Source organism: Erinaceus europaeus, chromosome 7 (assembly GCF_950295315.1).
Source record: "Erinaceus europaeus chromosome 7, mEriEur2.1, whole genome shotgun sequence".
Classification (NCBI taxonomy): domain Eukaryota; kingdom Metazoa; phylum Chordata; class Mammalia; order Eulipotyphla; family Erinaceidae; genus Erinaceus; species Erinaceus europaeus.
Window position 1 is genome coordinate 129693804 of NC_080168.1, and position 14379 is coordinate 129708182.

At 48.2% G+C, this 14379-nt stretch overlaps 1 protein-coding gene across 1 annotated transcript in view; it reads left to right on the top strand.

Moving 5' to 3' along the window:
• Window positions 1–14379, top strand: part of CFAP54 (cilia and flagella associated protein 54) — a 373056-nt gene that overhangs the window by 345097 nt on the left and 13580 nt on the right. The window contains exon 67 of the mRNA XM_060195585.1: window positions 2397–2471. Within this exon, the coding sequence (XP_060051568.1) occupies window positions 2397–2471 (75 nt within the window). The remainder of the gene's footprint in view (window positions 1–2396; window positions 2472–14379) is intronic.

Consider the following 14379-nt stretch of genomic DNA (forward strand, 5'->3'; position numbering starts at 1 on the left):
TCTCTTCCCCTCTGTGTCTTCCTCTCTCTCAATTTGTCTCTGTCCTATCTAACAACGATGATATCAATAACAAGAACAATAATAACTACAACAACAATTAAAAAGAAACAAGGGCAACAAAAGGGAAAATAAATAAATAATTTGAAAAAAAAAAAGTGACTTACACCAGCTGGAGTGAAATAGTCTTGGTGGGAGCTGGTATTGGCAGCACAGAGTAAGTCAGTTCATGTCCAGATGGGGAGACTGGGGACCAAACACCAGGGTCTTCACCTCCCTCCACTGGAGAGCTGAGTGTCCCAGCTGCTGTGAGTCCTGCTGTGTTGGTCATCATTTCTCCTTTGGCTAACTCTGCTTCTGTTTCTATCCATGTTGGTCATCACACCAGGTCCCCTTGCATTGCTTGACGCTGTGGTCTATTTACATAATCCCTGTTTTGCCTGTGACCCGCCCTGCCTGCAGGGCATTGGTTTCATCCACACTGGTTAGATGAAAGCAGTTGCAACCTCCACGATCTTTTTCCACTCCGCCTCCTCTCCTAGTCATTTCCTTCCCCCCCCCCCAACCTGTCACTTCCGTCTCAGAAGGTAATCAAGGCAGATTCTTTTCTAATCAGTAAACATTGCACTGCGTTCCCACTCAGCCATGAGTTCCTGGTCATCTCTCTCCCGCCCGAGAAGCTAGCCCGGCACTGAGTGAGGAGCCTTCTGTTTCCTCTTACTAGTCAGTGACTGCCTTCTCCAGCGGGGTGTCAGGATGCCTCCTCTCTGTCTCTTCTGTCACCCTGGCCTGCATGAAGTCACACAGTAGGAAAGCTGACTGCCTCAGACCTGCTTCTGGGGGAAGTCAGTCTTGGGTCAGGCGTCCACACAGACGTGTGGCCACATACAGACAGCGGGGGCTGTGGCAGGAAACTCCAGCACCCTGTTCTTGATACTGAAACTCACTTCTTGTCTTTTTGCTCTTTTCAGCCCCTTCCCAGTCCCAACCACTCCTGTCTTTTCAAACCCCTTTCTAGAGTCTGAATCTCTTCTTTCAAACATTTGTTTGTTTGCTTGTTTGCTTTATTGGATAGAGACAGAGAAATTGAAAGGGAAGTTAGGGAGAAAGACACCTGGAGCACTGTTTCACACAGCTTGTGAAGCCTGAGGACAAGGACCAGGACTTGAGGCTGGATTTGCGCACAGTACCACATGTGCTCAACCTGGTACCCCACCTCCTGCTCCTGGGTCTCTTTATTCCAGTCCACTCTCCACAAAGGAAAAGGGGTTTTCCAAAACCTTAGTTGGATGTGAGTTGTTTTGTGTTATTCTCCTAAAACATATGGCTTTTAATAGAGGATGTGCAGGAAAAGAACGCCAAACAAATGCATCATTTCTGTTTTATATGATTACAGATCAATAGGAGTGTACATAAACACCATTCCCACCACCAAAAGACTGTGTCCTATTGGGATGGGGTAGGCCCTATGAAGCTAAACATCCACCCTCACCCTCAACCCAGGGTTTTCACTTTGGTGCCCTCCTCCAAATTCAGTCAAATCCTGCTTTGAGTTTCCCTCTCTGTTCTTTTTTTTTTTTTAATTTTTTATTTATTATTTATTTTAAAAAGGAGACATTAACAAAACTGTAGGATAAGAGGGGTACAACTCCACACAATTCCCACCACCCAATCTCCATATCCCATCCCCTCTCCTGATAGCTTTCCCATTCTCTATCCCTCTGGGAGCATGGACCCAGGGTCATTGTAGGATGCAGAAGGTGGAAGGTCTGGCTTCTGTAATTGCTTCCCCGCTGAACATAAGCGTTGACAGGTGGATCCATACTCCCATCCTGCCTCTCTCTTTCCCTAGTGGGGCAGGGCTCTGGGGAAGCTGAGCTCCAGGACACATTGGTGGGGTTGTCTGTCCAGAGAAGTCTGGTCGACATCCTGCTGGCATCTGGAACCTGGTGGCTGAAAAGAGAGTTAATATATAGAGCCAAACAAATTGTTGAACAACCATGGACCTAAAGGCTGGACTAGTGCAGATGAAGAGTTGGAAGGGTGGGTACTCACTGCAGACTATTGTGTACTTCTGCTTTCAGGTGTATATTTTGCCCTAGTTTATGGACACATGTGAACCTATGCTCTCTGTTCTTCTTTCTCAACTTCTGTTTGTGGTAAATAATGCATAAATAATGCATCATTTCTGATCGCACCTATTTTTGTGCCATCATCCTATACCTTGTCAAAGAACCCCGAGTACTCATGGAATTATGATCTGTAGGTACCTCAGAATTCCATCTTGGGAATCAGGGTTTGGTGATGATGTCAGATGAGACAAATGAAATAGTGTGTAATTAAATTCTCTAGTGTGTTACCAGCAAGGTCAGCCTCACCATCAGTCTTCTTATTTCTAGGACATGATTATTCACTGCTGCTCTGAAATAAAATCTCTGTTTTTGACTGATAGAGATACAACACCACTTTTTGAGGTATGTATTATTTCTGTACCTTTATCTGAGCCACTCACAAGGTTGACTGCTGCTATGGAAACGGAAACACAGGAAACATCTATTATGAAAGTATCAAGGGTCTAACCCGACTTAATTAATCTGAAAAATAATGAACATGAATCCTTAGCAGCACGCTGTTTTAGTTTAAAATATTCTTTGTTAAAAAATGCAGCACAGAAAATCATGAAGAGAATAATTTAAAACTTACTTGCAATCTACCATTCTGCGAATAAACCACTGTGAGCGTGTGGGAGACGAGGGCAGTGCTGTCCAGGTAGAGACATTCTTTAGAGCCTTATATTGCTAGAAGCAAACTTCACATGAATTCTGCAGCTTGCTGTCTCACTCTTCTACGTCCACGATCATATCGATGATGTGGTTGAAGCCTACCTTGTCACTTGACACCTGTGTAGTGACCCCTCTTGTGTGTCCATCACGTGGCTCTCTGTGTGCACAGATCAATGTCACTGCTCTGGAGACTGGTGGGTGCAGGCACACACACACACACACACACACACACACACACACACACACACACACACATCTGCTGTACTTCCTCAGGGCTGAGTTTTAGGAACAGGAAATCATTATCTAAACGTATGTCTGTTTTTATTGTGTTGGGGTATGATGCCTATTATGAAATCCCAATTGTGGTCATTCTTAACTGCCCCTCCAGTGCACCACGCACACCCCCAGTGTCCATTCCGATTGTGGTCATTCTTAACTGCCCCTCCAGTGCACCACACACACCCCCAGTGTCCATCCCGATTGTGGTCATTCTTAACTGCCCCTCCAGTGCACCATGCACACCCCCAGTGTCCATCCCGATTGTGGTCATTCTTAACTGCCCCTCCAGTGCACCACACGCACCCCAGTGTCCATCCTGTTTGTGGTCATTCTTAACTGCCCCTCCAGTGCACCACACGCACCCCCAGCGTCCATCCCGATTGTGGTCATTCTTAACTGCCCCTCCAGTGCACCACACACACCCCAGTGTCCATCCTGTTTGTGGTCATTCTTAACTGCCCCTCCAGTGCATCACACGCACCCCCAGTGTCCATCCCGATTGTGGTCATTCTTAACTGCTCCTCCAGTGCACCACACGCACCCACAGTGTCCATCCTGATTGTGGTCATTCTTAACTGCCCCTCCAGTGCATCACGTGCACCCCAGTGTCCATCCTGTTTGTGGTCATTCTTAACTGCCCCTCCAGTGCACCACACGCACCCCCAGTGTCCATCCTGATTGTGGTCATTCTTAACTGCCCTTCCAGTGCATCACGTGCACCCCCAGTGTCCAGCCCACTCACAGTTCCTCTAGTAGCCACCTGCACAACTTTCAAATGCTCCCAAGCAGGAGTCCTGGGCCCTGAAATTTTCATCCTGCATTCCCTCCTCTTCCAGCGACTACAAACTTCTCTTCTGCTTTTTGAGTAGCCTTGCTTCTGTTAGGCACAGAGACAGTGCTGTGTTAATCTTTGGGTTCTTACATCACTTAGTCGCTACTTCTATTTTTTATTTATTTATAAAATGGAAACATTGACAAGACCATAGGATAAGAGCAATACATTTCCACACATCGCCCACCCCCAGAGTTCCATATCCCATCCCTTCCCTTGACAGCTTCCCTATTCTTTATTTCTCTGGGAGTATGGACCCATTTATAAAATGCAGAACTTGGTACTTATCATGAAAACATGCAGAATTACTGTGGCATATCCTTAAATTTAATTTGTGAAACTGTGATTAAAAATACATCACAGAAAGATAATTTTTACTATAAAATTTATACTAATAACTCAGGCAAGCTATGCTCCTCTGTGCCTCAGTTTTCTCAGCTGTCAAATGAGGTGTTAATGCCAGCCTCACAGAGATCTGGATTGAGCAGATAATGTATATTAAATATTTAGCATAGGACCCTGTGCAAATAAACGTTCAGTCAGAAATGGCTCCTCAGTCATCACTACTGTTAACCACCATCCCTGCTTTGGCCTATGTGTGAATTCCTATGTTCCTAATTTCAAACTAATTTCAAACACAAGCCCCCTCCCCCATGGTGGTGTTTGGCTCTGGCTTATGGTGGTGCTGGGGATTGAACCCGGGACTTGGGAACCTCAGGCATGAAGGGCTTTTTTTGCATAGCCATCATGCTATCTCCTTCACCCTCAAACAGACTTTTAAGATCTAAATTCGTTTCAAGATATCAGGAAAGGAGAGAAACCGGAGTCACTTTTTTATTTGCTGATACAATCATTACTAATTCCTAGAGGAATGAGGACAGTGGGGAAAAATCTGAAGATGAGATGCAGGCGAACAGAGTCTCACCCCCTCCAGCACCACCATTCCAAAAGGAGGTGACTCCCCAATCACCTCAACTTGTGTTAGACTTTCACCTCACTGGAAGGAACATTTACCTAGTGGTGCTGCGGTGGATATGAGCACTTAGGAGCTTGTTTGGAGGAGGAGGGGGAGAAAGGGGAAGAGTTGGAGAAAGAGAAAAGGACAAAAGAGAAGGAGGAGGAGAAGAAGGAGAGGAGGAGGAGGAAGAAAAGTGAAGTCGCATGCCTTTATGAGGCCATTCTTGTCACTGGGATGACATCTTCCTATGCAGTTTCATTCCTTACAGTGCCTTTGCCCCTTCCTTAAAAAAAAAAAAAAAAAAAAAAAAGACAAGACATTGACTGATGAGCAAAAGAGACTGAGAATAAGAGGTGAAGGGTGGGGTGATCCCTGCAGTTTGGCCTTCTCGGAGACTCATTGCAGGACAGAAGCGACGCCAGAGGCTCATTTCCGACTCTGCACCTGTAAGGCGTCCCTTCCCGTTGAGCATAGGTGCAGATGGTGGCAGTGTTCAAACATGACACTGAAATGCTGGCTGCTTCTGCTTTTCTCTGACTGACCGTGAGAAGGATCGAGTCCTTGTACGTAGCTCTCTTGTCACTACAAGCTACCAACTGCGGCTGCAGGCAGACTAAGTGCTGCAGGTACTTCTTGGACTGTTTCCTGGCAAACGTAGCAAAGGCTAAAGGCCCTGCTGTCGGCTGAATTAAATATTTTCATATTGCCTCATGAAAAAGAAATACCTTTGTGTGTGTGTGTCTGTGAGAGAGAGAGAGAGAGAGAGAGAGAGAGAGAGTGGCAGGCACAGGCTGTGAACGAGAGGGTTAAACTGACAAGATTCAGAGAGAACCAGCAAGGAGTAAGTTTCTAGATGTTGTGGATCCTAGACTGAAGTTGTGAAAAGGTTATTTTAGGTCAAAAAATAAGTCCCATTATATAAGGACATTGCACAGTAGTTTTCCTGGCTGCAGGAGTTTAGTGGAATGTTTGTTTTGTTTGTTTGCTTTAGTTCAGGACTTTCGGCTACATCTGGCTGACAAACAGTAATGTTAATAGGGCCGGAGGGATAACACGGTTGTGTTCTTACTTTTGTGCCTAAGGTACTAGCGATCCCAGGCTCAATCCCTGGCACCACTATAAATCAGAGCTGAGCAATATTTTGCTGTGTGTGTGTGTCCCTGTGTCTGTCTCTCTCCCTTTTTCATGTCGCCATGCCCAAGGACCCATGTTCGAGCTCCCCCCCAGGCCCCCACCTGCAGGGGGGTTGCTTCACAAGCGGTGAAGCAGGTCTGTGGGTGTCTCATCTTCCTCTCTCCACTCTCAATTTCTCTCTATCATGTCAGAGAAAGAAAGGGGGACGGGGATAAATAGCTTAGTTGTGGACGGAAGAAGTGTATGCACACCTCTCATATCACACATTTCTCATATCACAAGGGGATGAGAAATGACACCCATATTTCAGCAGCTGTGCTGTAAACTCTCATTCCTCCTTAAGTGACTTGGGGAAAGAAGAGCAATAATCATCATTAAAATGCACAGACCATTGCTAGTGGCAATAATATCAACATTTATTGAGCACAGACACCTGCAGACACTGTCTGGTATCTTAAGTTGCTAGCTGCTATCATTTCTATTTTAGAGACAGGGAGATAGGCCACAAGGGACTTTTGCCAGCCAGCTTAGCCTCTCAAGGCATCTAAGTGGAAGAGGCAGGCAGGAGATGCACGCAGTTCTGCTAAATAGCTCTCCTAGTAGGGTGCATCCTCTTAAGGAGCAAGGACCTGGCTTGAGCACCCAGAACCATACAGCACCTTGGGTGACAGGTGCCCTAGTTTCTCCCTCTCTTCCTCTCTCTCTCCACCTATCCCTCTTTCCTCTCCCTCCCTCCCCCACTTTTCCTCCACATTCCACCCCACTCCTTTCTGTTTCTCCCCCTCCATCTTAAATTAGAAAGGGAAAGTATACAGTGGGAACAGTGGGACACAGAGAAGCAGACCAGTGCATGAGTAAATGTGCTGTTCCCTCACAACAATGAGGCCAGTTGCTCTGGAGACTCAAGACATCAGGGCGAGAAAGTAAAAGTTAGAGGGATCATGAATCTTTAAGGTATGTGCTGGAAGTCTGGGAGAGAGAGACTGAGGGAGACGCAGCCAAGGATGGGTGTGGGAGAGACAGCAAGGACAGTCTCTGGCCACACCGCCCTGCACACCCCCTGAGCTCCTCTGATCTCGGAAGCAAAGCAGGCTTGGGCCTGGCTAGTACTTGGATGGGAGGCAGTGTAGACAGGGACAGAGCTGCCTAACGTCCCTCGGGAAACTGAGCTAGATATCTAGTTCCATGTGCCAGTGAAGAGCTGTCTCAGTGGATTTTTGTGGGCATCTAGAATTACATCTCTCTTCTGTGAGACACTCTCCGTCTGTCCTCAAGTGAAGAGTATCCTTTGTATGTAAGTTCATGAGACATCCACTTAATATGCTCATATTCTTTTGAAGACAATGGTGGATGACATCAACCCCACACAGCTTTTAAAACTCAGCGCTGACTTTGATCCCAGCCTCTCACTGCTCATTTCTAACTGTCAGACTTGACTAAGGGGAAAAGAAAGCCCTTAAGAAAAGGCTAGGCTATTAATGTGCTCTTCAAACCGCTAAGAAGAGGCTAGGCTGTTGATAGCATTTTCCAAATGCTCACCTCTCAGAGACCTGCCAGCACTAGTGTCAAAGTGAGACACATTCTCGTCCATCAAGGAAGCCAGGGTTTCTTTGTTGTCTGTGCTTGAAGTGCCCATCTCACTTTCATTAGGCGTGCAGTGCAGGGTTATAATAACACCTGGATATAATTTCCACCCAAAATGTGAGCATGGACCTGGTATTGTGTACTGACTGTAAAGTGGTCAGAAGTGGGCACACTGCCTGGTAAAGCCAACCCAGCTTCACTCAGGTCGTGACTGTGCTTCCTAATTCCTAGCCATGTGGGACTTCAGCACAGGTGAGAGGCAAGGACGTCACCAGCGGACCTGTTCACTGCCTAACGTCCCTCGGGAAACTGAGCTAGATACCTAGTTCCGTCACTGCCTAACGTCCCTCGGGAAACTGAGCTAGATACCTAGTTCCATGTGCCTCGTCCGTGCTGCTGAGTGGTTTGTTCTTGATTTAAAAGCATGACCATTAATCATGAAAGCATAGTTTACATTTTTGGGAGACCGTGCTCTTTGCTTCATAGAGCTGAGTCCATTGGCAAGTCTTTGGCAAATCACTTGACAAATGTTCATTTTTTAAATTAAATTAAAATGTGTGTGTGTGTGTGTGTGTGTGTGTGTGTGTGTGTATGCATGAAAGACAGAGAGAAAAAAAGAGTACCAGGGGCCAGACGGTGGTGCACCTGGTTAAGCGCACATAATATGACGCTCAAGGCCCAGTTCCCCACCTGCAAGAGGTCTGCTTCACAGGCAGTGAAACAGTTCTTCAGATGTCTCTCTTTTCTCTCCCTGTATATCTATCTCCCAGTGCTCTTTCAATTTCTCGCTATTCTATCTAAAAAAAAAAAAAAAAGAAGAAAAATGGCCGGCAGGCTCAGTGGATTTGTCGCGCCAGCGCAGAGCCCCGGCGATGAACTTGGCAGCAATAAAGCGAGACAGAGTGCAGAGTACCATTCTGCCGTTCATGATGTTCCCCACCCTCACTGTGTGTTGCTGGCATAGAGCCAAGGGCCTCGTGGTCTCCAGGCATGCGCTGTCCTGCTGAGCTATTTCCCTGGTTCATAGAGGCTCTTTTGCGTTAGATACAGCCACAGAAAAGGACAGAAATGCTCCCAACGGGGGTCGGGTGGTGGTGCAGTGGGTTAAGCGCATGTGGCGCAAAGCGCAAGGACCGGCGTAAGGATCCCGGTTCGAGCCCCCGGATCCCCACCTGCAGGGGAGTCACTTCACAGGTGGTGAAGCAGGTCTGCAGGTGTCCGTCTTTCTCTTCCCCACTCTGTCTTCCCCTCCTCCTCTCCATTTCTCTCTGTCCTATCCAACAACGAACAACATCAACAATGGCAATAATAATAACCACAATGAGGCTACAACAATAAGGGCAACAAAAAGGGGGAAAAATGGCCTCCAGGAGCAGTGGATTCGCCGATCCCAGCAATAACCCTGGAGGGGAAAAAAAAAAAAAAAAGAAATGCTCCCGTTGTCTGGGTGACTTCAGACACTGGCCATCAGAGAATCTTGCTCTTACCCTGCCTCCTTTGCAGGCTCCTGATGCCACTGTGTTTATTTCTCAACTACCTGGGCTGGAACAGTGTGGTGGAGAGAACTCAACACGTGTTGTGTTTTCCTTGTTTGTTTTAGTGATTTGATACTGATCAATAAGATTGTAAGACCACAGGGGATGTGTGCCGAAATAGCTCATTTGGGAGAGCTTTAGACTGAAGATCACAGGGGTACAACTCTGCAGAGTTCCCACCATCAGCATTCTGTGCTCCACCCCCTTCATAGAAAGCTTCCGTATTCTTTGTTCCTATGGGAGTATGGACAAAAATTCTCTATGGGAGCAGAAGGTGGGAGTTCTGGCTTCTGTCATTGCTTCTCCACTGGACATGGGTGTTGGCAGGTGGATCCACACCCCCAGCCTGTCTCTGTCTGTCCCTAGTGGGGCAGGGCTCTGGGGAGGGGAGGCTCCAGGACATAGGGGTGAGGTTGTCTGCCCAGGGAAGTCAGGTTGGTGTCATGGTGGCATCTGCAGCTTGGTGGGTGAAAGGCAGTCAGATATAAAGCAGAACAAATTGTTTAATAGTCAGGAACCCAAAGGTAAGAACAGAGCAGATGAAATTAGGACTCTTCATGTGGGGAGAAGCTAGGTGGTTTATTTTAGGTATGTTCCAAGAGGCCCATGACTTTAGTTATTTTTGCCTGAGCCTGACAAATAAACTGCAGATGTACTAATAATACTGTCTGTGGAGTTGTTATCAGAGTTGAAAATAGGACTAAGAAACTAGATTAGGGCAGAGGGTAACTCACAGATATGAGGAAGTATAGAAATACCATTAACTGTTAACCCCATTGATCTGACCCAGGGCCCGTGTCTGTTCACATTCAGCACAGGACCCTGTGTGACCTCTGAGTCCCTGTCAGTCTGAGCTCACAGCACATGGTCACAGCTGGGAACATTCTAGGCTGCTCTCATGTCAGGACCCGTCTTCCTCGAGGGGCAGAGCAGGCTGACCAGCCTCCCTTCAGAGAGCGGGGCAGGAGGGTTGGGTGGTAGCACAGTGGGTTAAGTGCACATGGCGCAAAGTGGCAAGGACTGGCTTAAGGATTCCCCAGTCGAACCCCGTGGTTCCCCTCCTCTCTTGATTTCTCTCTGCCCTATTCAACAACAGCAACATCAATGGGAACAATAACAATAACAACAATGATGACGACAACAAGGACAACAAAATGGGGGAAAAAATTCATGGTGCAGGCAGCAACCCCCAGTGATAACCCTGGAAGCAAGAGAGAGAGAGAGAGAGAGAGAGAGGGTGGGTGAGGGAGAGGGAGAAGGAGAAGAAGAGACAGTCCCTACCATTGCTACTTTATAAGGAGGACAGGTTCCAAGAGTGACCCACGAGAGGGCTTGTGATGACGTTCCTCATGGAAGTGGCCAGTGATGGTGGAGAGAGGAATCTGTTAGAGGTCTAGGCCCATCATATCTGTGTAGGAATCCAAGGATTCCCTGACTGGGGTTCCAAGTGATAGGGTGGCCTGCTAGTGACCAGAAAAGGGCGTCGTTAAGTGAGGCAGTCTCTCGTCCTTACCCAGCTTTGGTAATCCTTTATCTGATGGTGTCTCAGCACAAGTTTGGCTACTACCGCCGTCTTTATGGACAGCTCACCAAGTCTCAAAGGCCTCTGGTCAGATAGATTCTGCTGCAGGTCTTGGAAGTCATGTCTCTCCGCAGATAAAAACAGTTTGAGTCTCCGTTCCTCCACCTACTGATCATTGAGCCTGAGCGTGTCACTGTTACTTGACTTATTATTCTTTCATTACTTTTCACCAGAGCACTGCTCAGCTCTGGCTTACAGTGATGCAGGGGACTGAAGATTGAACCTGCGGCTTTAGAGCCTCAAGCATGAGTGTCTCTTTGGAGGAGGCTGATGTTACTCCCCGACCTGTCTTTTTACTTTGGTTTTCGATTCCTTCTCTGAACATTGGTGATGACCAGGCCTCAAGGAGGAATGCACTAGAGACCATAAGTGTTGCATTTAGCACACAGTGGCAAAGAGTCAGTGTCCTGTGCTCATCCATATTTTCCCCAGTCTTAAAATAATGTGATCTGAACCTTTTGTTCTTTGTACTGTTAACTCTCTTCACTGGTGTTCTTAGACCCATCTGAATGATGTTGGTTTAAAAAAAATAGCATAATTGTTATGCAAAGAGGTTCTCATGCCTGGGGCTCTGAAGTCCCAGGTTCAATCCCCCACACCACCATAAGCCAGAGCTGAGCAGTATTCTGGTGTTTCTGTGTCTTTCTCTCTCTGCATCTCTCTCAAAAATAAGTAAAAATGCTTTAAAAAAAGGTTTTTTTAAAAAAGGTTACAAACTACTAATATTTTTCAATTATACTTTTTGTTATTAGACATTTTGTTTTAAATTTTTTAAGATTTTTTTTTAAATAGTGGTTTAATAATGATTGTAAGATAACAGAGGTACAGTTCCTACCACCAGAGTTCCGTGCCCCACCCCCTCCATTGGACGCTTCCCTGTTCTTTATCTGTCTAGGAGTATGGGCCAAAATTATTTTGGGGGAGCAGAAGGTGGGAGGTCTGGATTCTGTCATTGCTTCTCCACTGGACATAGGTGTTGGCAGGTGGATCCACACCCCCAGCCTGTGTCTGTCTTTCCCTACTGGGGCAGGGCTCTGGGGAGGGGAGGCGCCAGGACACATGGGTGAGGCCATCTGCCCAGGGGAGTCAGGATGACATCATGGTAGCATCTGCAGCCTGCTGGCTGAAAGGCAGTGAGATAAAGGAGGAAAAATTGCTTGACAAGCAGGAACCCAAACATAGCAATAGAGCAGATAAAATTAGGGTTCTGTGTATGAGAAGAAGATCTCTACATAATGTTGATGCTCTTTCTCCCACTATCAAATAAAACATTTCAAAAGAGAAAACTAGGCATTGGGAGGGGTGACTTTATCATGCAGGCACCAAGCCGCAGCAGTAACGCTAGTGGGGAGAAAAGTCGAGTGAGATTTCTTTGTGATGGGAAAGCTCTGGCAGACTTTGGGGCAGCAATCTCCAGTCAGTGCTGGTCATGCAGGAAGAACAGCTCACAGCTGCCGCCGGCGTGTGCACTGGACTGAAGAGAGAAGTCAGCAGGAGCTGTGTCTCTGTCCACTCTGCTCATGAGCTGTGCCCTCCAGTTTGCCCCTTGCCGTGGGAGCTGCAAACCAACAAGGCCAATCAGATTTTGATTCTCAGCAACAAAGCCCCATGAACAGAACACTGACTTCAGCTCACCCTTTTAGATAAAGCCTCTGCTATCTCCCTACTTCTGGTTGCCAGATACTAAGCTCAGTGTGCTCCTCCTTGGAACAGCATCAGAAATGCCAAGTCTGGCCCAGTGTCCCTGTGGGAAAGGGCCTGGCCTCCCCAAAGCCGGTCTCAGCGCTGAGGGTCAAAGTCCTGACCTTTGTGTGGCATTAAACCCTCACTCTGAGGGAATGTTCCCACCTCCACAAACATGAGACATGAGACGGGGACAAGCCAGCCAGAGTGTAGTCAGGTCAGGGTAGGCTGCAGTCACTAACAAAGGCACTAACAATGCTGCCTCTGTCTTTCCTTGCTCTGTCTCTGTCACCCCCACCCATATAGCTGCCCAGGAGCAGTGAAACTGTGTGTTAGGTCTCAGTTCATCAACAACAAAAGTGCCTCTGTTTGGACAGAAGAAGAAAAGAGAAGAGAAAGGGGGGGGGGAGAGAGAAGAGGAGAGGAGAGAAGAAAAGTGAAGAGAAGGAGGGAGAGAGAAGAAAAGAGAAGAGGGGAGGGGAGAGGAGAGGAGAAGAAAGGAGAGGAGAGGAGAGAAGAGAAGTGAAGAGAAGGAGGGAAGAGAGACAGAAGAGAAAGAGGAGAGAGAGAGAAGAGGGGAGAGAGGAGAGGAGGGGAGGGCAGGGAAGAGGAGGGGAGGGGAGGGTAATAGAAAAGAGAAGAGACCCACCAGAGCACTGCTCAGCTCTGGTATATGGTGGTGCCGAGAATTGAATCTGTGACCTGGGAGCCTCAGGCCTGCGAGTCTTGTGCAGAACATTGTGCTGTCTCTCCAGCGTTATAGTAGCTGTTTCTAAGAACCAGTCTGGCAGGGGTCATCATGATTCCTGTCACCCTTGATCTTAGCCTAACTAACATGCCAGGAGCAAGAGAGTTGAAGAGGAACAAGTGTAAATTTAGTGAACACTGATAACATTGATACCATAGGCATTTGTCACAATGTCATTACTTTCTAAATAGAAATAATTCAGTAACTAAAGTGAAGTTATTGAAAACTCAGCAGAGCAGAAAGATATAATAAAACGTTCTTGGTGGCCAGACAGTGGTGCCCCCAGCTAATCTCACATAGTGCTAAGTGCAAGGAGCCATGGCTTCCCACCGGCAGGGAGTCGCTTCACAAGTGGTGAAGCAGGTCTGCAGGTGTCTGTCTTTTGCTATCCCTCTCTATTTCCCCCTCCCCTCTAAATTTCTCTCTGTCCTACCCAATAAAACGGGTAGGCTGCAGCCCCACACAGACTGGCTCTCCATGCTGACAGCTGTCCTGGAGCTCCCTCTCCCTGCCCACCAGTCACAAGTGTCCTTGCCCTGTGCAGCTGTCCCATCAGGCCCACCTCCCCTTGTTCCCAAACAGCCCCACCTCCACCTGTCCCCATCAACCCCACCTCCACCTGTCCCCATCAACCCCACCTCCACCTGTCCCCATCAGCCCCACCTCCTCCTGTCCCATCAGCCCCACCTCCACCTGTCCCATCAGCCCCACCTCCACTTGTCCCCATCAGCCCCACCTCCACCTGTCCCCATCAACCCCACCTCCACCTGTCCCATCAGCCCTACCTCCTCCTGTCCCCATCAACCCCACCTCCACCTGTCCCCATCAGCCCCACCTCCACCTGTCCCATCAGCCCCACCTCCTCCTGTCCCATCAGCCCCACCTCCACCTGTCCCATCAGCCCCACCTCCACTTGTCTCCATCAGCCCCACCTCCTCCTGTCCCTATCAGCCCCACCTCCACCTGTCCCCATCAGCCCCACCTCCTCCTGTCCCCATCAGCCCCACCTCCACCTGTCCCATCAGCCCCACCTCCACTTGTCCCCATCAGCCCCACCTCCACCTGTCCCCATCAGCCCCACTTCCACCTGTCCCATCAGCCCTACCTCCTCCTGTCCCCATCAGCCCCACCTCCTCCTGTCCCATCAGCCCCACCTCCACCTGTCTCCATCAGCCCCACCTCCACCTGTCCCCATCAGCCCCACCACCACCTGGCTCTTGCCTCCTCTAGGCTCTGTCCCCCTCTGACTACATCTCCAGCTGCA